This window comes from Takifugu rubripes, chromosome 21 (genome assembly GCF_901000725.2).
Source record: "Takifugu rubripes chromosome 21, fTakRub1.2, whole genome shotgun sequence".
NCBI lineage: Eukaryota > Metazoa > Chordata > Actinopteri > Tetraodontiformes > Tetraodontidae > Takifugu > Takifugu rubripes.
In genome coordinates this window covers 13,321,226-13,342,476 of record NC_042305.1, presented here as the reverse complement: position 1 = coordinate 13,342,476, position 21,251 = coordinate 13,321,226, and the positions used below count along the sequence as shown (strand labels likewise).

Sequence of the window (21,251 nt, the reverse complement as noted above, 5' to 3'; positions counted from 1 at the left end):
TTTCAACAACTTCAATGAAAATCCTGCCACTGGCCTCTTATTATTTAAGCTGTTGGATATTGTTAAATACTGTGAGTTAAATTGCCTAGAAAAATATTGACTAATTTTTGCTGAGAAAATGAGCGTCTGTTAAGCTGTATGATAAAGCTTGACACTTCTTTTTGTGCATTAGTGTTTTAATTTAATTAGTGTTCTTCATGATCACTTTTTGCTAACATGAGTTGATTTCTAATTTGATCTAAACTCAAGCACGTTATAAAGAAATGATGCTTCACCAGACTGGATATTACGACGACTAATAATAACTGTCTCCGGCACCTTTGAGCGCTGATCGTCCCGCTCGCGAGCTGTTTGGCGTTGCCAGGGCAACCAACAGGCCCGCCTCCTGTCAATCACCCCTCAGTTTGAACCGCCGCGTGAGCGTCAGCGCGGAAGAGTTCAGACGTCTACGTTGGTTTCTGCACGTAAGTTACGTTTATATGTTACGTTTCTTAAACAGAGTTGAGAAATTTAATTTTTTGTCGGATAGTGTGATAGTTATGGCGAAGTTTTATCTGACTAAAGTGTTTCTGGGCGGCCTACACATAGGAAACATTGTTATTCAACAAACGAATGCTGACATGTGTTCTGGTTACCTGACAGAAATAAGACGGGGTTTTAAAAATAGACAGTTTGTGTGATGGAACAGCGAACCTGCTGGGATTGATGGCCCCCCTTAGAAGAAGAAGCTAGTTTGATTTGCTGGCAAACTCGACCTTCCTGGTTTCCATGACAACGGGGTAACGCAACCCATCCATGACTGTTGGCCAGCCTGGGGGGATGTTGTGTTGATTATTCTCAGACAGGACATGGCTGACCGAGACCACGACGGGACCCGGAAGGACACAGAAGAGCTGCTCTACTCTGGTCTGGGCTGTCATATACATCAGATCTGCAACATGGTGTCCATTCATTTACTTTCTAAGAGAATTTTCACGCACTCTTTTTTGTCTGTTTTGCAGATCTAAGTAACACCAGGAGCCTTTTTCTACCAGGACGTCCACCAGTCAAACCAGCCCCCTCTGTCCTCCGTGGCATTGATGCTTGTGTAGCTCAGCTGCAGGTTGGTGTTTGTCTGTATTCATGCATTGATATTTGTAAATATTTTATTTACATTTGAGCTGTAAATGTATTTAATGTGCACAGCTCCAGAAACCAAAGGGATTTCCTAAAGCGTCCGACTGTAGCGATTTGGGTAACAATCTGCACAATATCAACTGTTTAACACCAACGTTGTTAGTTTGTCTTTAGTCTGTGTTGTTGACTTCCAGCTTCTCTGAGGTGGAATTCATTTCTGAGCAAAGATACGGGTCTCGGAAGTACAAGTCAGATAAATGACACTCCCTTGTCTTTTCTTGATTTGATGCCTACGCCAAAGAGAGACAATACATCAGGTAATATATATCCATGTCTATATATCCAGTTTATTATTAGCAATATTTAACACGTGTCACATTACTTTAGTGTGAAATGACAAAAAGTCAAATGTGTATCATTTCAGCACAGTACACTAACCTATTGTGAGCCGTCTGGAAACGTTCTTGCACAAAATCATTCTCTCTGCTTTCCTCGAGATGATCCTGTAACTGAAGGACCTGAAAAGACGTCAGACACAGGGACAAGACACCAGGAGGAGCGCGAGAGTCAGAGGGAGCAGATCGTCTGGAGGCTCAAGAGGCTGCTTGGAGATGCGTGTGATGGTGCACAAATAACCGTAGAATCCCAGCCGCCCTCAGAAAGCATCTGCACCGAGGACTTTCTCGGACGGTTCCGGGATGAGATGGTTGATGTAACATTGCTGGAGGATAAACTGCAGCAACAAAAGACTGACCAAGAGCGGCATAAAGAAAAGAGGCAGAATCTCCTCAGTGTTGGTGGAAAAGGAGCAACGGCATCTGGGAAAAGCACTAGAACTGAAGAGGATCCTCAGTATTGCCAGAAGGATCATGGTGTGGAGAGAAACCTTGTTCTGATCCTAAATGAATAAGCATGAGCTGCGGCAACATCTTTTTTCTTTTTTTTTTCTTGCAGTGTGCTGCAACACCGAAGCCGTAATGGGAAATGAAAGCCTGCAGCAGAACAAGCTCTCTTCAAAGATCAAGACTTTAGCAGGTAACTTCACAGCATCTGCCTGCACAGTGAGGCCAATTCACCATTTTACGTTGCTTGTTTTGGTTTGTTTGTGTGTTTTATAGGAGTACCTATGCAGAGTTTTGACTCTGTGTCCATTGACAGTGAGTTGGACTCAGTTTGCACAGTGCAAGTCAGGCAGTATATCAACGGGCAGTCCGGTGAGAGCGTGCAAAAACGTTTTTCTAAGTCAAATGAGCTATGGAAATGAAGGGAGTGTTAATGAAAACTGTTAATATTGCGTGACCCTCTCAGGGTGGCGCTCTCTCCTTGAGTCTGATCAGGTCAGGGATCATTACCTGAACCAGAACCACTGTGATACAATCAATCAGGATGAAAATGAGGCTCACACCCTGTCAGGTGAGGCACACAATAGGAAAACCCTTCTTTGTGTTAACAGTAATAAAAGATTTGTAAGAAAATGCCATAAATGTTGTTTTGTGTAAAAGAAAAAATGTCCTAATACTGCCTTGATAATTTCCTGATGTATTCATCACAAAATGTTATGGGGAAAAGGGGCAACTACACTGTCCAGGGCAGTTAGGTGTCTAACCTGGTGTCGCCCCATATTCTGCAATAGCAAACCTTGCATTAAATATTGCAGATTTTGACTTTCTCTTCTGAAAAAGGTTGGGGATCTTTTGGAAACGGACGGATCAGAGGTCAGTGCAGCAAGAGAGAAACCTGCAGGTAAACCAGCACCTATTATTCTATTGACTTTTCAAGTAGCGTTAATATTTACCTTTTTCTGTGTGGATGTCTCCAGGCCTGACAAGACAGTGGAAAAGATGCAGTCTGATTGGTTCAAGATGAAAAATAACCTTGTGGCGCTCCAGCAAGTAAGAATGACTTTAATTATTTCATGTTGTTGATGTCAGCTGTATAACTAATATAATTGGGATATTTGTCTGATTAGAAGTGCAAGAAAGAAGAGGAGACGCTGAAGTCCAAAAAGATTCAGATAAAACATGCTGAGCTCTCCCTCTCTGAACTTCAAAAGAGAAGAAAGGTAAAGCAGCTCTTGTACCAGAGTTTCACTGATGATAACACACATTAATCTTGAAAGTTTATGTTTTCTATCCCAGCATGGTTTGCAAGAATTAGCACGACTGGCTGCAGAGAAAGCTGTGATGGGGAAGGAGAAAAACTCTCTGGAGTTTGTTCTGAAAGAGAGCAGGTAGGACTCAATTAGTAGAAAACACAAGTCTCACTCATTATACAAGTTGGAAGCCTGTTTGAAATCCATGTGTAGATGCCGGCAGCACGAGCTGCAGAGGCAGGGGGAATCGTCTATTTCGGAGGTAAGACCTGTAAAAGAAGACGGTGCCATCCTGGAGCACTTTGGATGTTACGTTTTCTCTCTTCCCACACAGCACAGTGTGGTCATGTCAGTGCTGGAGAGGGAGGAGATGGACAGACAGCTGGACTGTGCCAAAACAGATCTTTTTGCCGAGCAGCGTCGTTCCAGAGAGAAGCTCGAGTCCATGCAAGACGTACTGTATTTCTATTTGGAAGTGTAATCAAAACACAATACGATCATGTCATTAAAACATTTGTGGGCAGTAAAACAGCAACTCGGAGACCTTTACATTACATCAAATGGGTTTTTTCTAATGGAAGTAATTGTTTTCTATTTTGAAGAAATCCCTCACAGAAGCGCATGAGTGGAAATTTTAGACTATGTAGTGCAGTGAAGCTGTATTTGTGTGTGTGTTTAGTCCGATGTGTGGTGACGCTACGCAGACTGGGATGAATAATATCTGTTTGATCTCGGAGCAGAAGCTGGAGGAGACCTGTGAGCACCTTCAGATTGTCACAGACTCTGAGGGTTTGCTGAGGACCAGGTGTGCCTGTTTGGAGGAGAAACAAAAGCAGGACAAGGAAAAGATTGAGGTGACGCCTCTTTGTCTTGTACAATTAACTGTTAAAATGAAAAGAAAACAATCTGTTGGTCTTTCTCTCCTTCATCAGGCAGCAGAGATTCTTGTAAACAAGCTGCAGGGTGAACTGGGAGAATGCACCATGAAGAAGGACACTCTGGAGAGGACACTGGCCCAGAAGGAGCTGCAGCTCTTAGAGTTCCAGGAGCAGCAACGAGCTCTGCACGCAGAAAGAGACGGCCTGAGGGGGGCGCTACAACTGCTGAAAAGTCAGCACAGCTGTGTAGTGAAAGATGCACAGGAGCAAACCCAGAGAATGGTGGTGAGTCGAGAAACAGAGCGACTTACATGCAAGTTTTAGCTCTCATGTAGTCTTCATGTTAGTTGTGGTCCTCTCCTGATGTGGCAGCAAAAAGAAGAAGAGACAACAAAGCTCAGAGATTCTCTGGAGCAGCAGAAACAGGAGGCAAAGAGACGTGAAGCGGAGCTGCTGGCAGGAGCCTCCGAACATGTAGAGATTATCTCCTGTGTAGTGTCCACCGTTATACACAGCACAGCAGCAGGAGACCTTCTAATGTTTCTCTTCAGGTGAAGGAGGCAATAGAGGAGGAGCGGAGGACGTGCGAGGCGGAAAAAGTGGAAGCTGTGCAGTTGCATTGTGGGATACTGGAAGAAGAGTTCAGAAAAAGACTGGGAAACATGAGAAGTGAGATTCAGCGCGAGAGGAGTGGAGCACTCGCCCTGCAACAGGAAGTGGCGGAGTTGAAAACAGTAAGGCCGCTCACGTGGGACATCACCGAAAAATCTAGAGCAGTAAACTTTGGGTGACTGACATTATGCCTTTGAAGAGAGTGCAGGAGATGAAGCGCGACAGCTGTGCTCGGCAGAGGGAGCAGGAGTCCTTGCTGGCGGCCGTTTGCCAAACACTGAAAGAGGAGCACGAGGCCAAGTACCAGAGGTTGCAGAAAGACGTGACTCAGGTTCAGAAGCGAATCCTTTGTAGGCCAGATTGGGGGCTCGGGGTTGTAGTGAAGCTGACCCCCGTTTGTGGTGGCAGGAAACACAGAAGGTGGTGCTGCAGCTGGAAGTGGCACAGAAAGAGACAGAGTGCCTCCGGAGGATGCTAGAAGAACAAGAGAGCAGCTGCAACCAAATTAACGCTGGGCTGGAGCAGCAGATCCAGCAGTGGGCCCGGGATCTGCAGGCAGAGTACCAGAACCTGCATGCCTTATTGGATCGGGGTGCAGAGGAACGCAGCTCTGTGCAGCTGCCTGTCGGGTAGTTTATTTGCTGACTGTGCACGATGATGCCGTGTGTACGGTTTCCTCCTACCTCTGACCTTTGACCTTTGCAGTTCTACAGTACCGGAAGCACTTGCAAACCTGAGAATAGTCAGAGAGGAGCTGAAGAACGTGCTGGGTCATCTGCAGCGTCAGCTTGAGTCTCAGAAACAAGCCTCAGAGTGTCTGAGAATACGGATGGTATGTTATTATATTATACAGTATCCTGGGCACAATCCCAGGATTCCAAATACAACACGCTCAATCCAAACATTCATTTTTCAGGAACAAGAAGTGAGGCTCCAGGTGAAGCATCTGAGGACAGAGAGAGACCGGGCCTTGAAGTCTGTGAAGGAGCGCCTCATCCAGGTATGAACTCCCTGTACTGCGTGTCACATACAGCGCTCTCTAATAACCCATCCTGGCTCTGCAGGAGCACATAGAGGAATTAAGCAGCTTGAAATGGGCTCATTTAAGTGATGGAGGAGCTGAAGGAGGAGCAGCAGCCTCTCTTCGCAAACAGCTGCAGGCCAAAGACATGGAGCTCCGGCAGGTCCAGAGGAGAATGGCTCAGTGGAAGGCTCAGACTGCAGCTCGCCTGGCGTTCAGGTTTGAGGAGGAGCTGACGGCTGAGTTGGAGAGGTAACTGCTCCACAAAGAACGTCAATGTCACCAAGCGTTGATTTTCCAGGATTTAAGCTTTGTGTCGCATCATTAAAATAGACACTCGCGTTTATAAATAAAGATTTTTCTCCAATATTTGCTGTCCCACAGGTGCAAGACAAAGTTGTTAAGAGGCAGGTAACCACTTTCAGAGTCTGTACAACTAGCTGACGAGCTGATCAGCTGATCAGCATGATGTGCATGACCTCACCGGAACTTACAGCAGCGTCAGTGCATATTAGAAATCAGAGGTGTAGAAACCCAGTACGTAAAGGCCACACTCCAACCAGGTTTTCTGTCCTCCCAGGCAGCAACACAGCTTTCACCAAGGCAAGTTGGAACCCAGGAGGAAAAGTTGGTTAGCTGGCGGGTCAGAAGACCCAGTTGGATTGGCCCTCAAAGACTGGGTTTCAGCAGCCCTGTTAGAGATAGACCCTTAGACCTGTACACCCTTAAAGTAACATATTATAACATTAAATTATAACAAACAACTTTTCAAATACAGCTTTTTATGCTTTCCAGAAAAACATCAGAACCTGATGAGAAGATGATGTCTGGACAGGATAAAGACCAGATGGTAGAACACACTGTGGCCTGAAACATAAACCACTTGTACGCATTCTATACAATGCACAACTAGGTCATTTACATTATTTTTAATCTCTCCACCAGGCCACAGTTTGCTCCTCCGCTCCTCCTCTCACTGCGTCCTCCTGCTCCTCCGATGTGGCTTCACTCAAGCTCCTGCGTTACCTCCAGGACAAAGTCAAGCAGCTACGTGTAGAAAACCAGGCCTTCGGCTGGAGCTCGTCATCTGCAACCGCAGTCTCCTCCCATTTATCAGGAGCTGATCCTGCAACAGCGAGTACATTGATAATAGCTGGATAATTAACTTTCATTCAGTTAGTGTAATCGCAGTTATTAACCAATACGTTCAAAGTTTATGTAGGCAGGAATTGTGCTTTTTCCATTTGATGTTATTAACTGTTAAATATTCAGTGCTTGTCTTCCTGATCCTGCTGTTTTTTTCTGTAGGTGACCAAAGGACGAGGACCCGCTGGGATTCACAGCCCCGATCAATCAGGACAGCCCCAAGTTAAGAACACGGAACTTTGCTCGGGAGTTTCTGCATGAGAAGCTGATTTTCAGGCAGTTCAGGTCGTTTTTGTAGCCACATAAATGAGTCATTTACAGTTATATGAGGACAAGATAGACAAATATGGTGCGTGGCAGCAGGTCACAGTGACAATGTGCATGACACTCATGTTTAAATCAAATTTTATGGCTCAACGTTTCGATCAAGTTCACTGATCCGACCTGACAGTTGGCTGGAGATCATGTGAGAACGGAGGAAAGGTCAGAGTCCCCGTTGACCCCGTCTAAGTTTCAGAATCACTCTTCTGACTTCTGTTGAATACCACTGATCCTTTCAGCCACTCTGTTTCTTTATTTCTGGATTAGTTTTGAGTAACCAAATTGCTTGGTTTAGGATCAGGAATCCACCTCCCACAGTGCTGACGTATTATTAATAAAAATGCTATTGGCACTAATTAAACTTTTTTTTCGTCAGTATTTGTTACAGAGATGAATCCCACGGCTCAACAGTGTTCATTGAACTAGAAAAAAGTATTTTTGCACAAACCCAGGATGCAGATTCTTTAACATGGGCAAGAATTTATTGAAGTATTAACACCTAATATATCGCTGTAGTTTTATTCTTATGAAAATGTGACCAAAAACACAGTACAAAAAACTCAATTTAAACACTGCTCATTGAAACCCACTTGGAAAATAATGCATAGGTAGAAAGAGACGGAACGCTGCAAAGGGAACTATACAACACCCAGGTGCTGAACATTGATATTTAACAGGCAGCAATGTCATATTTACAAAACCAAGGAAGGTTTCTCACCACCTTGGAAATCAATGGAATTTATCCTGGCAAAATCCTCTTTTTAATGTTCATTTGTGTGAATAAGGCTCAGCCAACTTCACGTCTGTGAGATCCTGACTCCGACCCCACCAAAACAACATTCATGTCAATCAAACACCCGACCAAGTGATTTTAAATCCTTCTCTTGATCTACATGTGCAGTCTTGGACCTGTGCGGCTCCGGTTTTACATTTCCATGTCCTCCTCTCCGGAGCTGCGGGTGGCAGGGAAGCTGTACAGGCAAGAGTGAGCGTCAGCAGGAGGGCTGGAGGGGCCCTGATGGTCAGGAGACGAACAGGGAGTCAGGGGTTGCTGAGACACTGCTGTCTGTTGTTTACGTAGTTTCTGTGCCGGGTTCTTTTGCTTCCGGGAGAACAGCTCATCCGGTGGGCGCCACAACACCAACTCCATGCAGGAATGGCTCCTGGGAATACAACACAAAAGAATTTTAATGGGGGAAACCCAGCAGGAGGATGTTTTATTAGCTCATCCAAGAAGAAGAGGATGACCTACACGGACTGAGCTACTGTGTGTGGTAATATGTCAGTGATGCCCCGCTGCAGACCCTCCTTCAGACTGTCCAAAATCACCAGCACTGGTCGCTTCGGTGCCGGCTCAACACCTAAATCTTCATCCTCATCGTCATCCTCCAACGTAATTCTGTGATACATGAATACCACAGTATTCACTTCAAGAAATATAAAATACACATAGTAACAACATACAAGTAACATAGCAGCACGTGCGTTATGTTATCGAATACGTGCAATTCTGAAGCTATCAAATGTTCCACAGAGCAAAGCTTCCGGGTACATAACAGCAGGTTTATCAGACAATTAAACAGTGTCTTTCTCACTGGATTGCAAACAGGACTCACTGCATGTACTTATGACTGCTAGTTACACACATCTAGTGCCCACACTGGGCTCCAGTTGTCATTTATCACCCCTTCGGTCTGCCACCAGATGTCGCTGTTTCCGTTGCATATGGTTCCTGGAGTTTGAGCACTAACAGGCTTGTATGGGCTTTATTTACCTTCACTTACTACTGATGATTCTAAGGAAGATACCAGAATATATCACTCGGGCTTTCATACCTGTCTTCGATCTCCTGAAGTTTCCTCTGAGCTGCTTCTATCTCCATGCAGGAGCTGTCCATCTCAGGCTGGGGCAGACCACAGAGGGGCTGCAGTAAATTCGGGGTTTTAGATAAACCCACAGGTAATAAAGGTCCAGGGTTGTCCTGCTGTGAAGCCAACAGGGGAGGAAGGCAACCGCTTGCTGAAGGCCAGTCAAAACGAGGGTTACTACACGAGTTGTCTGTAAAGTCCACTTCTGCCTCCATCGTTAGCCTCCTCTTTTTGGCGCTGCACGCTCTGTGGAGAAGATTTATTTATTTATTATTTTAAACAGTTATATTTGCATAATTCATGTATTTTCTGAGGACCTTTGCTTGGATCAGGTCACTTACTCATCATCAGCTCTCCGCTTGTTCTTCCTTAGACACCGGGTCTCCCAGCTGCTGCACACAACAATTCAACATCACCGCAATTCTTGTCTTTATACCGCAATCCCAAAGTATTTGCAACATACCTGTTGGACATTTGTGATTTTTGCAGGTCGTCTGACATGCGTGGAGCTCCGAAATCAAATTGTGGAAAGCCGCTGGGGCCTGAAAATGAGAACATGGCTGGCAAACATCCCACGCCACTGCTTGTATGAGCAGATTGGTGCATAGTGGTCCAGTCGATGAAATGATCCCGAGAGGCCGAAAAGGTGCAAGCAGGTCTGATAAGGAAATGGGGAGCAATCAAATGAGATCATGCAGCCATTGAATGATTATGGCGCAGAAGTTGCAAGTGTGTTAAAAGTGTTAACACGGCACTGCTAACGTCAACATGAATATCGTTAAGGTAATCATGGTATGAATAAAATGGTCCATTAAGACAGCATAACTGAATTAAGGTCATAACAGACAGACCTGCGCAGCTACTCCGCTTCTTGGCTCTTTGCTTGCTCGCTAATGTTTCCCTGAACTGCTGTTCTTGTTCTCATTTGTACCCAGCAAGGCGACCCTCATGTTCGAGTGTCACCAACCTAAACCATCTCTGCAGACGGGAACGGTTCCCTTCAGGAATCGGCTACTTAGACGGTAACGATGGCGTTAGCAAGTCAGCTATTCTGACCGAAGAATCGTTAGTGTTCTAGAAATAGACGAGCGGCGCGAAATGGATCTTGGGAAACGTAGTTCACAGCAGAGTCGGCACATGCCGCGTTTGTTTTAAAACTTTTGCGCTGTTGTTCGGTGGGAGACAAAACAAGATTCTTCTACGGTTTTTGTGAATGTTTTAATATCACTAACCTAATGAGTCAATGGTTATTACCAAAGGTAAGTTATTTTTTATGTCGCGTTATGCATTAAGAATAATGCGTTTCTCATGCGTGTTCGAGGAATTCGAAAGTGTTTTAAGTACTTTTCCTTAAATCGTCATCTTTCCTAACGCGTTTGGTCTGAAGAGGCAGTATTTCCTGTTTTCTTCTCAAATGACGAGTCATGTGACGGTGAAACCCAGAACCTGCTGTCTCCGCCTGCGTCAGGTCTCTTTACGCACTGACGCCGCTCTGCAGGTCCGTTTTCTTTTGACAGTAGATTAATATGCTTTCAAGCCAAATATTACATGTATGTTTTAAGGATCATAGTCGTTAAATGACCCGCCGATCTCTGTATTTCGACATTGTTACGTCTCATTTTGCGACTGACGTCTAATTCTGTCTTGCTCAGCAGATTTTTCTACAATGCTGCTTTTAGTCATTATAAGTTCGCTGGCTTTCGTCTCTGCTAAAGAATGCGGTAAGTTTATTATGGGAATATATTAGCATTCGTCAATCGATATCAGTAAAAGACGTCGTAAAAGATCGAGTGTCTTGATTGATTTAAATCCAGAAAACAAACAGATCGACTCACCTGTGGACATTTACTGATTTTGCAATCGTGTACTTTAAAATTGTCCACACATTGCTTCACATTTCATTTCAACACTCACTTTATTGAGCATTGCAATACTTTTTCCACCCATAAACATCAACTTTCTGTCTGCTGCTGCAGTGTGGTCCTCGCTGGTGTAATACAAGAAAGACGTTTTTAAAAGTTTAGCATCCCTCTGATAACTTTTCTATCAATATTTCCCACCAGACACCGAAGTAGACCACCACAAACTCCTCCTGTCACTCAATCGAAGGCTCCTGTCTTCGCTGGAGACGCAGGGAGGTCGTCCTAATCCCAGTGTCCACCTGGCGTTGCGGCTTTCCAGCCACCATAATCTGGCCATGGAGAACAATCACTTAAACAGCCTGAAAACCAAGTTACACAACGACCTCCAAAGGTGCTTAAACTGGTTCTGTGGTTGTGTGGCGGGAGTTCCAACTATTCCGTCATTACCTTCTCTCTGGTCCTCCTCAGCTCTCTCTCCAACAGCCAGGCTGTGACGGGGCTCTTGGCCCTGTACACCCTGGCTCTGAAATCCTCCTGCTTTGACCTCAGCACGGTCAGCTTCTCCGTGCAGGGGAGGATCGAGACTCTGCTGATGCACCTGAAGCAGCAGATGGAACAGGAGAAAGATCACATGGCTTGTGAGTTCTGTTTCAGGCAGCCGCCTCGAAGATGTCCATCCTCCTGAGTCACAATGTGCTTCCAGATGAGCTCAAAGTTGATTTAAAAAGTGGTTTTTCATATGCTGGAATGGTTTATTTCCTTCTTCATCCGTACAGACAGCGCTGGCCCTTTGACCAACTACTACCAGTACTCTCTGGGAGTCCTCGCGCTATGCGTGAGCAGCGTCCGGGTCAACAACCATGTCACCAACAAGCTCATTCACGCTGCACAACACGAGGACTTCAGGCACGGAGACTCCGAGAGTGTCGGTGGGCGAAACCTGCTCGTATCTCAGCTTTGATCTTAAAAGGCTGGAATATACTCACAGGAGGGATCAAATGAAATGAACAGACAGTTTTTTTGTGCAGTCAGAATAACGTATTAGAAGAGTCGTATAGTTCAGGTCAGTCGTATAGTTACTGGTCTTCATGATAAATATTATTATATGTTGATGTCCTGCATAAAAAGGACATTAGTGGCAGTTGTACCAGGCCTTCTAATGTCCTCTAATGTGCTCTTTCCTTTGTCTCTGCAGACACTTATGCCATGGCAGGCATGGCCCTCCAGTGTGTGAAGAACGCTGGATTTCACGTCCACAGCGCCACCGGGCTCAACGCGGCTCTCGCCAAGATCAAGCAGAAGCTCTTGGCCTCTAGAAAGTCTGGTGGTCACATTGGCAATGAATTCAGCACAGGTCTAGCGGTTCAAGTGAGCATCTATTTCCTTCTTTCTGCTGAGTTTTTTTTTTTCTTACTGCTTAAACCTCCTTGAAGAAAACCCTGCACGCTGAAGTCCACTTGTGTGATGTGTTGCAGGCCTTATTGGCGATGGGAAGCCCTGAAACAGAGTACACTCCTGCATTGGAAGCAATGAGGACAAGTGTCAGATGCAACGTGTATCACAACCCGATGGCCATGTCTCAGGTTCTACCAGCTCTCAACCAGAAGTCCTACCTGACCGTTAAACACAAGCAGTGTTTGTCTGAGGATGGTATGTGGCTGAGTTATACCTCCCTCTTGTGGTCATTGTGGGCAATGTCAGTTTGTCTCATTGTAATGGTGCGGGTCTTTGTGCAGACTCTCTGGTGCTGGAGCCCAAAGACCCTGTGATGGAATTAGACACGGAGACCACAGTGAACCTAACAGTGGAGGTTGTGACATTCAGCAATAAAATTGTTCCTTATTATGTGGATGTGCCAAAGGGCAGCACCCTGTTGGAGGCCCTCGGTATACTCCGAGACAAAACGGATGGCTTCACGTGAGTGCTTATGATGCAAATCTGTGCATTTTACAGGCCTGTTCTTTGTTTTGGAACATTTCCATCTCGGGTCTAATGCTGCTTTACAGGTTTGAAACCGAGTCCAGCCTGTGGGGGCCTTTTTTGAGTGTGGTGAACGGAGAGCAGGCCAGGCAGAGCGACCGCAGATACTGGAGCCTCTCATCTAATGGCAACGCACTCACTGAGGGTGGGCTCTTGTTGCACACGTCTCGCTTTATATTTTCTGTTGGAAGATCTCATTTTGCTTTGGTTTCCTTCAGGTGCCAGTGACTTCAAGATTAAGAAGGCTCAAAAGATCACCATCCAAAACAAAAGTTACTGATTGATGACATTATATCAATGACATTACTGTTATTTTTGTTTATTGGGTTCCTCTACATGCTCCCACTTTAAACTGACAATTACGCTTAAATCAGAGACACCTGCATAATGATTTTAATGAATTTGCTTCTGAATCAGTTTTAAATCAGGAATACGGGCATTATTTAGGACAGCTGAACATGCTTCATGCATATTTCAACTTAATTTGATAGTCATTCATTGTACACAGCACTGAATCAGCTTGATGGTGTTTTTGTGAAGTGATCTCTTTACAAAGGTTTAGTTGCAGTTAGTTTTTGTTTTATATACATTTGTGGCATTATCAAGGTTTACGAATGTTAATGTTGTAAAACAGATCAGCAAATGGGGAGATTTATGTCTGTAAGTAAATCTTTTAAATGGGATATCAGACATAGTCATTTGTAATTTAGGGATGGAAGTGCTATTGCAAGTGTTTAATTTTTTTAACACATTTTAACACAAACGCTTTCACGGTGTAATATCTAATGTCATTTATAATAAAGATTAAACATTGTTAGTTTGTTTGGAGTTATTGTCATATACAAGGGGCTTTTATTCTGAAGGAATAAAGGGACACCTGACCCGGAAGAAATTTTAATAGTGCGATTTGACGTACTTTTGTAATACCTTTATCTTGCGATATTTTAAAATGGATTTTGACAGTTGAGGAACTCGAACGCTTAAACTACCCATCAATCGATATATTTACTGGAACATTTATGCGTGACAAGAACGGCACATGTTGAAAAACAACCCAGGCTAGAAAGAGTTAGCATCTCGGAGACGAGAGGTAACCACGTGACGCACCCTAGGTAACATGAAAAAGAACTCGTAACATCTAGAGAATTGTTTGAGCTGCCCTTTGAAAGAATGTACCGATGCGCACTGTTCAACCTTGTCACTACACTAAATATACAGACGTGCGTCGTACAGGTCAGGAGACTTGGGTCCAGCACCGCTAGCATCCTGAGAGGTGGAAAGAGAACAATCAGGCTAAATATTATGGCTAATAAAACAGGGAAGCAAAGTTTTTCCGGTCGTGCCCGAGAAACTGCTGGCCAAATAAAACGAGTTTCCATTGAGGGTAACATTGGTAAGTAGAGGATTTATAGTTTTAGTGTTATTAGTAGTGTTTTCAGTGCGGATGTGATTTTTGTCTGCTCGAATACAGCTGTTGGGAAATCGACCTTTGCCAGACTCCTTCAGTCGGCCTGTCCAGACTGGGAGGTGATGACAGAACCAGTGAGCATGTGGCAGAACATCCAGACGGCGAACTCAAAGGTTGTGCACTTTTCGGTTCCGCCATAACTGTCCCCATCAGCAGTCACAGAGGTCCAACCTGACCATCAAAACATTCAATTTCCTCACGGGGATAAATAAAGTACATCTTGATCTTAATCTCCACCGGTTTCTTTGGCAGGACTCGCAGGGATCCCCTCAGACCACAGTCAGTAACCTGCTGCAGATGATGTACCAGGACCCTCCGCGCTGGTCGTACACGTTCCAGACCTATTCCTGTATGAGCCGAATGAAGACGCAGCTGCAGCCGCCTCCTGCTCACCTGCTCACCTCAGTCGGAACTGCTGTCCAGGTTTATGAGCGCTCCGTCTACAGCGACAGGTCAGTGACCCCTGGATAAGATGGTGCTGTTTGGACAGAGAAAATGTCCTCAATAGTGACTGGGACAAGGCCAGTGTAGGTGAATATGTTTTTTTAAACCTGAAATGTACCGTGTCCTATCAGATACATCTTTGCCTTGAACATGTTTGAGCTGGGCTGTATTAGTCCGATAGAGTGGGCCATCTACCAGGACTGGCACTCCCTCCTGGTGGAAGAGTTCGGACCCCGGGTGGAGCTGGAGGGCATCATCTACCTGAGAGCCCCACCAGAGGTAAATAAAATGAGCCATGCTAATGAAATAATAAAAAGGAATAGTCTCCACTGTGCTAAACCTGACAATTGTCTGGACCTTCAGACGTGTCTGAAGCGCCTGCAGCACCGAGGACGGGCGGAAGAAGAGGGAGTGAAACTGGACTATCTGGAAATGCTGCATGTTCAACACGAGAGGTGGCTCGTAGAGAAGAGCACCGAGTGAGTGTTGTGTTAATAGGATCTTCTGTGTAATTAGGCAGCGACACCCCTAATGTGTTGTTTTGAAGGGGGGGAAAAAACCGATTAGTGGGTGTTTTCTGTCACGCAGCTGTGATCAGATGACAGCAGTGTGTGTGAATGGGAACCTGATGTCGATACTGTCATCTAGAGTTCACTCTCTCTTTTCAGGATACACTTTGACAAATTAAAAAACATTCCCGTGTTAGAGCTGGATGCCAGTGCGGAGTTTCAGAGTGACCCAGTGGTGCAGGAGCAGTTTATATCAAAGGTATTTACAACTGCAGCCACACCTGCGAGCTACGATGCCGGGGACGGCCACAGGGGGGCGCCCTCTGTATGCTCAAGCCCTCCTCATTTTTATTGTTCTTTTTTCCAGGTGAAGAACTTCTTCAGTTCTTTATAAATGAAGATCAGAAGTGGGAACAGATGGTTCTTCTGTCATTAAAATCAAATCTATTTTACAGTCTATACATCACCGCAGTGAAGTAGCACCCAGTTTAATGTGTGTTACTTCTAAATAGACCTTAATGTTACAATTTACAGTTTACTATTGTGCTTTTAGAGTTTAGAAATTGTTTGTGTAAATACATGTGTGTTTAATGTCCTGATACACTGATGTTCTTTTGGATTCTCTCTAACATTATTTAAAACAATATTATTACATGTATGTTTCGTTACACTTTCCTCACATTCGCAAAGTGAGTATTGGATGTGTTGTCCTTTTTAAAATAAATAAATCTATTTTTGAAAAATATTTAGGTCGTGTTTTGTGTCAAGTTTGGGCTGTTAGTGGATTTTTACACTTCCAAAAGGCGGGTCTTGAAAGGGACAATGACCTTGGATAAACATTTTCTTTTTTTCCCCCCTGCCCCTGTGATGTGCTCGGATGATCAGAGGGGCTGTTCAGATGCCTTCAGCAGTCAGGGGGTCATCAAAGGGCAGCTGTCCACTATAAAAGAGGCCTGGCCGGGGCTCTGACTGCACACAGCATCATTCTACCAGCTGAAGGAAGGAGATCTCTGCTCCCTCAGTCCCAATGGAAGGCAGCATCCTGAGAGTTTTCTGCACGCTTCTCCTTTGCTCGCCTGGATCGGTTTTCAGCACGGTGGAGCACAGACATCGCCCAGGCCTCGGGGTCAGTTCGCTGTCCAGAAACGTCCCGGCGAATCGCAGCAGATACCCGCTGTACATGATGCAGCTGTACCGATCATTCAGGGTGGCTGACTGGTCTTCGGACGCTGCCGGTGGCCTTGATGACGAGTTGCTGCAGGGTTCAGACGCGGTGCTCAGCCTCACAGCTGGAGGTGAGTAAACCGTTATTATCTGTTCATATGAAGCATTTCTGCTCAGCGATCTCCAGACACTCCGCTTGGTGCATTATCTGTGTTATCAGACGCTCTCTCTTTACAGCCCTGCAAGTGTCAAAATGCTTATTCGGCTTTAAAGGCTTTCTGTGTTTTATGTGACAGGGTGTGTATGTTAGCCCTCAGACGTCCTTGCACCAGGGGGGGTTCAATACACATCCTGTCCCGTTCGACCTCCCACACCAGTGTTTTCACATTTGTCCAGGGATCTGGCTTGGCCAGAGTCCTCACGTTCTTGCAAATGTGACCTCATTTGTTGAACGTTTTGTCTCATCTCTAGGCTGCTATCAAGTGGGCGAACGGTGGACGGTCACATTTGACATGTCGTCCGTCTCTACCAGCGAGCTCGTCCAGCGTGCAGAAATTCGGATCAGGCTGCCGGCTCTATCCAGCTCCAAAAGCACCACTGTGGATTTATACCACTCCAGGAAGGAGAGCTGTGAGCCGAACACACTGTGCCAGGACGGGCGCCTGTTCCTGGGGAGCTTTAGCACGTCAGCCAGCAGCTCCAAGTCCTCCTGGAAGGTCTTTAACGTGACTGCTCTGTTAAAGTACTGGCTGTACCAGGGTGAAAGAGTGGCCGGCCAGGAGGACTCAGGAGAGTCCGATGTGGACCAGGGGAGTGGTGCTGAAGACAGCAGCTCCTTCCTCAAGAGACAAAGACTCCACCATCCTACCACGAACCGGGTCGTGATGGTCATCTTCTCCAAACACAACGAGCCCCAGGAAGGTAAAGCAGCGTACAGCCTCTTACACACCGTGGAAAACTCCAAGTACGTCACCGCGGGCGGCGTGCATCACGACAGTCAAGGTCGTCGCCACAAACGGAACAAGATGGAGAGGCTGAGGGGGGCTGAAGCAGAGGAAGCGTCACCCGTGGCAACAGCAGCGGCAGAAGAAGAGCCCGTCCAGAGGACGCTTTGTCGCAGGGTGGACATGTGGGTGGACTTTGACCACATCGGCTGGGACGCCTGGATTATTCACCCCAAGCGCTTTAACGCTTATCGGTGCGAGGGGGAGTGTCCGACGCCGCTGGACGAGTCCTTCAATCCCAGCAACCACGCGTACATGCAGGTAAGCCGATCCGGACACCTTCAGATCAGCGGTGGCGCCGCTGCTTTATTCACGTGTTGTTCTGTTTTCAGAGTCTCCTGCGACATCACCACCCACACAGAGTGTCTTGCCCGTCATGTGTCCCAACGCGTCTCAGCCCGCTGTCCATGCTGTACTTCGAGAGTGACGATTTGACCCTGCGGCACCACGAGGACATGATAGTGGAGGAGTGTGGCTGTCAGTGAAGGCATCGCCAGCAACACGGCTATCAAAAAACTGTCAACTATTTTTACTATTATTCAAATAATAAACTGCACGTGAGAGAATATAACTTAAGCTTGAATAAATTTCATCCATACTGGGTGCTGTATGATAGTATATATCTTTGCTAAGAGAAAACCCTTTTTTAATGTTAAATATTTATACATTATGCTGTATATTTGTACATAATGTGAAAAATATATATTAAACATTTTATTTTGACATGATTCATTTCCCCATTATTATTATTATCTATTATGTTCTACAGTATATTATATATATACACACACATTAAATAAAATCAAATGAGCAAAAAAGATGTTGGAATCATAGTTTATGTTGAACATTTTCAGTTAAAGTCTCAAAATTGATCCTGTGCGTGTGCGTGTGCGTGTGTTCCTGCCTCTCACCCATCTTCACCGGTCTCACCATCACTGTGACCTGGCAGGGAACAAGTGGAGTGTTAGGAAGATGAACATGATAAAACCAGTAACATCTTAGTGTATTTGACTCAGTCACCCCCCCCCCCCCCCCCCCTTTCAAACCCAATACACAACTGTACAGGTCTATTCCACATCATCAGAGGTCATTAGTGTCCCATTTGACCTGGTTCCTTTTTTCCTTTTTGTTGATTCTGATCAAAACCACATGCTCAGTGGAACTGAAACGGCAGGGAAGGATGCAGGGAGGGGGGGCAGTAGCATTTGTTTACATGAGGGGGGGGTTGTCAGGAAGCAAAGGTGACAAGGAGAGTTTGGACCTCAAACAAACAGAGAGCAGGAGTGGAGGGAGTCGCTGTCTGGAGGAGGACGCTACTGCGGAGGAAAGACAGGGCGGACTGGAATCCATCAGCGAAACTGTTCAATCCACACTTGCAGTCGAGACCAGACCGGCAGAACTCCCCTGGAACCTGGACCCACCTGATGTGTTTGCATCCAGTTACCACAGTGAGTGAGTGTGTGTGTGTACTGGTGGAACGTCTCTGCTTGATGTTATCAGATTTGATGGTTAAGACTCCGTACAGCCCTCCTGGGGACCAAGGAACGTCAACCTCGGGTCATCGCCAGCAGAGATTTACTTTATGTTTTTGCCGGTAAACATTAGAGAGAAGCACTCTGGCAGCTGGTGGGAGTTCAGATCAAACTCCGAACACACATCGGAATCAGGCTGACATGAGGGAGTCTTCCTGCTGTTTATTGACCTTCCTTTATATTGTCCACTCACTGAGGTTATCAGGGAACAGTGAGGAATTCCACTGACTTCAGTGAATCAGGAGGTTCGGGGGAGGTAGAAGTACATGGGAAAAAAACTATCCAGATGGTTGATTTAGTTCCAAAATCAGACGAACAACATATTGAGGAAAAATGTACAAATCTTGATCAGTTTAAAATACACGATGGCTGACCTGAACATCTGCTCGCAAATGTTGTGGATGACGTTTTGTTGGTTTTTTTTCAGTTTTTTTTTTTTTTTTCTTCATTAATCAGAGCACATTTCACCACCATTCAGTCGAAGATTTCAAACTAAAGTCATTACTGAATATTTGTTCTGCCCCCCCCATAAAACCTAGAGCGGCAACATCCTCAACACTGATACTTTTGATGAACCTACATCCTTGTGAAATGGATGATGAGAAATGTTGAAGCGCCCTGGACGCATCTTCTCTTCACACTCACTAACGCTTAGACGTCCAATTCAAACTGCGATTCTTCGCCTGAAGATAAAAACATCAGCATCAAATACATAAAATACCAATAATTTACGGTAACTCAGGACTAATGAGGATAAGACAACTATAGAATGTAATATCAGGAAATGGATTTTCCTCTCAACATGAGCGTCTCACCACCAGTCATGCTGCCTTCAGGTACCCCGATGTTGTTCAGAGCTTCTCCGTTCTGAGCCTTCTCGGTGCTGGAGCACGGACTGGTCACCCCTGGGATGGTGGGCAGGTAATGCAGAGGAGTCCTGGCTAATGGAGAACCACGACAGTCCAGCAGGAACTTTCGGTCGTAGATGATCCTGGTACCTTGTGTGTGGATAGGTGGGTTAATGTAAGATGTTTAAACAATAGCCAACACAACAACAACAACAACAACAACAAAGCTCTTCATAGCTTCGTACATGCACGATTTAGTAATCGTAAAAAAAAAAACAGAAAGAAACAAGGGGCAATGTTGTGAATTTTAATGCACAATATTTTAAGAGTTTCCTTAAACGTCACTTCAGAAGCAATCAATCACAGCTGCAGCAGCAGCGTCGGTGCTAGCAGCGGACGATAGATGTCACTAATGTTCCATCACCAGTGAATTAAAAACCCAATTAAAACCGGAGTGGCTCACATTTACAACTTAAACAATTCAACCATAATGAGGAAGTCCACCACTCGAATCCTCGACCTATTCCTGTTTCTAAGCCAAAAATGCGCAATGTGTCCACCTGCTAGCGTTAGCGGTTAGCTTGAGCCAAGATAGCAAACGGTAACAGCGTTTGACAGAAATCTCGCGATGTTTCCCTGAGTGATGTATTGAAGCTGTTTAGCGTCATTCCCATTCCACAACATGGAAGTTAATAAGTGTATAAAAGATAAAATCACTCTTACCACCTGGTGTCGTACTGAACAGAGTCTCCCCGGGGGTCGCAGAGTAGTCTGCGGGCGTGTGTACCGCCTCGTGGATAGTCGGGATGGCCTTTGCCGTGGTCTTCAGGTTGTCAGAGGACATCTTTCAGCTGCAACAGTCCTGGATTTGCTGGTGCAACTAAATCATTTAAAATAAGGAGTCGTGGGTTGATAAAGCAACAAAGGCCACGCCACATTTTTTTTCAAAAATGTCCCTATGGCTGGTATCGGTTTAATTAATACCTCAATTTCAAAAGTGGAAGAATAAAGAAAGATGGTTTTCAAAAACTTAAATAATTATTTGTTATGGACACCTACACACAGGTTCCTCCACTTCCACGCCACATGCAGACACGCTGCAGTGCAAAATTGACGCAAACAGACAAACGCAACCATCCTGCCACCTACTGCTATAAAATGTCTGTACAGGTGAAACACAGCTGTGCCAATGATAAACAGTCTGAGCTGGATTTTACAAAACATCGCACTACTACTCATAGGACATAAAACAAGACAAGTACATGTTCCATACATTATTGAATGGACGGTGAGCTAAAATCTGTTTTGTCTATTTTATATAACGCACATTCAAAAATAAATGCATTTCTGTTACAATGAAAGCGCGCACGCACACGCACACACACA

General features: G+C 45.2%; 6 protein-coding genes across 18 annotated transcripts; 4 read left to right on the top strand and 2 right to left on the bottom strand.

The window, feature by feature from the left end:
• Positions 1–430: 430 nt before the first annotated feature.
• Positions 431–7,647, top strand: LOC105418038 (myosin-2). 4 transcript variants are annotated; one of them, XM_011615819.2, is made up of 28 exons: positions 431–464; positions 643–906; positions 1,002–1,102; positions 1,186–1,234; positions 1,311–1,433; positions 1,614–1,988; positions 2,071–2,151; positions 2,235–2,330; positions 2,425–2,529; positions 2,799–2,859; positions 2,936–3,008; positions 3,086–3,178; positions 3,255–3,346; positions 3,422–3,470; positions 3,543–3,662; positions 3,949–4,062; positions 4,141–4,371; positions 4,459–4,560; positions 4,638–4,820; positions 4,898–5,029; positions 5,107–5,327; positions 5,404–5,530; positions 5,615–5,698; positions 5,763–5,971; positions 6,104–6,130; positions 6,515–6,569; positions 6,665–6,857; positions 7,028–7,647. In XM_011615819.2, the coding sequence occupies exons 2-28, from the start codon at positions 849–851 to the stop codon at positions 7,090–7,092; spliced, it is 3,219 nt and encodes a 1,072-aa protein (XP_011614121.2). In that variant the 5' UTR covers positions 431–464; positions 643–848; the 3' UTR covers positions 7,093–7,647. The 4 variants fall into 4 exon arrangements, with proteins under 4 accessions (XP_011614121.2, XP_029685433.1, XP_029685434.1 ...); XM_029829573.1 differs by having other exon boundaries at positions 433–906; positions 4,141–4,368; XM_029829574.1 differs by lacking the exon at positions 6,104–6,130 and having other exon boundaries at positions 433–906.
• Positions 7,648–7,654: 7 nt separating this feature from the next.
• ccdc117 (coiled-coil domain containing 117) lies at positions 7,655–10,203 on the bottom strand. Of its 2 annotated transcripts, none has more exons than XM_029829577.1 (6): positions 9,906–10,203; positions 9,518–9,712; positions 9,396–9,443; positions 9,022–9,300; positions 8,439–8,585; positions 7,655–8,349 (listed from the first exon to the last, which is right to left on the bottom strand). In XM_029829577.1, the coding sequence occupies exons 2-6, from the start codon at positions 9,658–9,660 to the stop codon at positions 8,112–8,114; spliced, it is 855 nt and encodes a 284-aa protein (XP_029685437.1). In that variant the 5' UTR covers positions 9,661–9,712; positions 9,906–10,203; the 3' UTR covers positions 7,655–8,111. The 2 variants fall into 2 exon arrangements, with proteins under 2 accessions (XP_029685437.1, XP_011614008.2); XM_011615706.2 differs by having other exon boundaries at positions 9,396–9,446; positions 9,906–10,197.
• A 257-nt stretch (positions 10,204–10,460) lies between these two features.
• On the top strand, positions 10,461–13,710 carry tcn2 (transcobalamin II). 2 transcript variants are annotated; one of them, XM_011615708.2, is made up of 10 exons: positions 10,461–10,552; positions 10,710–10,775; positions 11,118–11,307; positions 11,385–11,554; positions 11,693–11,845; positions 12,112–12,284; positions 12,392–12,566; positions 12,653–12,833; positions 12,923–13,041; positions 13,115–13,710. In XM_011615708.2, the coding sequence occupies exons 2-10, from the start codon at positions 10,721–10,723 to the stop codon at positions 13,174–13,176; spliced, it is 1,278 nt and encodes a 425-aa protein (XP_011614010.1). In that variant the 5' UTR covers positions 10,461–10,552; positions 10,710–10,720; the 3' UTR covers positions 13,177–13,710. The 2 variants fall into 2 exon arrangements, with proteins under 2 accessions (XP_011614010.1, XP_029685436.1); XM_029829576.1 differs by having other exon boundaries at positions 10,534–10,552; positions 10,707–10,775.
• A 64-nt stretch (positions 13,711–13,774) lies between these two features.
• Positions 13,775–16,054, top strand: dguok (deoxyguanosine kinase). Of its 5 annotated transcripts, none has more exons than XM_011615702.2 (8): positions 13,775–13,986; positions 14,130–14,289; positions 14,368–14,477; positions 14,617–14,816; positions 14,940–15,087; positions 15,172–15,287; positions 15,477–15,576; positions 15,685–16,054. In XM_011615702.2, exons 2-8 carry the CDS (start codon positions 14,199–14,201, stop codon positions 15,709–15,711), a joined length of 792 nt encoding a protein of 263 aa, XP_011614004.2. In that variant the 5' UTR covers positions 13,775–13,986; positions 14,130–14,198; the 3' UTR covers positions 15,712–16,054. The 5 variants fall into 5 exon arrangements, with proteins under 5 accessions (XP_011614004.2, XP_011614003.2, XP_011614002.2 ...); XM_011615701.2 differs by having other exon boundaries at positions 14,115–14,289; XM_011615700.2 differs by having other exon boundaries at positions 13,775–14,008.
• Positions 16,055–16,195: 141 nt separating this feature from the next.
• On the top strand, positions 16,196–18,204 carry spaw (southpaw). Its single transcript, XM_003974889.3, has 3 exons — positions 16,196–16,612; positions 16,953–17,746; positions 17,818–18,204. Exons 1-3 carry the CDS (start codon positions 16,345–16,347, stop codon positions 17,968–17,970), a joined length of 1,215 nt encoding a protein of 404 aa, XP_003974938.1. The 5' UTR covers positions 16,196–16,344; the 3' UTR covers positions 17,971–18,204.
• A 99-nt stretch (positions 18,205–18,303) lies between these two features.
• Positions 18,304–21,240, bottom strand: LOC101071696 (eukaryotic translation initiation factor 4E-binding protein 1-like). Of its 4 annotated transcripts, none has more exons than XR_003886598.1 (5): positions 20,925–21,240; positions 20,592–20,745; positions 19,833–20,015; positions 19,598–19,700; positions 18,304–18,427 (listed from the first exon to the last, which is right to left on the bottom strand). XR_003886598.1 is itself a non-coding variant. In XM_011615697.2 (4 exons), the coding sequence occupies exons 2-4, from the start codon at positions 20,707–20,709 to the stop codon at positions 19,669–19,671; spliced, it is 336 nt and encodes a 111-aa protein (XP_011613999.1). In that variant the 5' UTR covers positions 20,710–20,745; positions 20,925–21,185; the 3' UTR covers positions 19,148–19,668. The 4 variants fall into 4 exon arrangements, 1 of the variants encoding a protein (XP_011613999.1); XR_965444.2 differs by having other exon boundaries at positions 20,589–20,745; positions 20,850–21,212; XR_965443.2 differs by having other exon boundaries at positions 20,589–20,745; positions 20,925–21,097.
• Between the last annotated feature and the right edge of the window lie 11 nt (positions 21,241–21,251).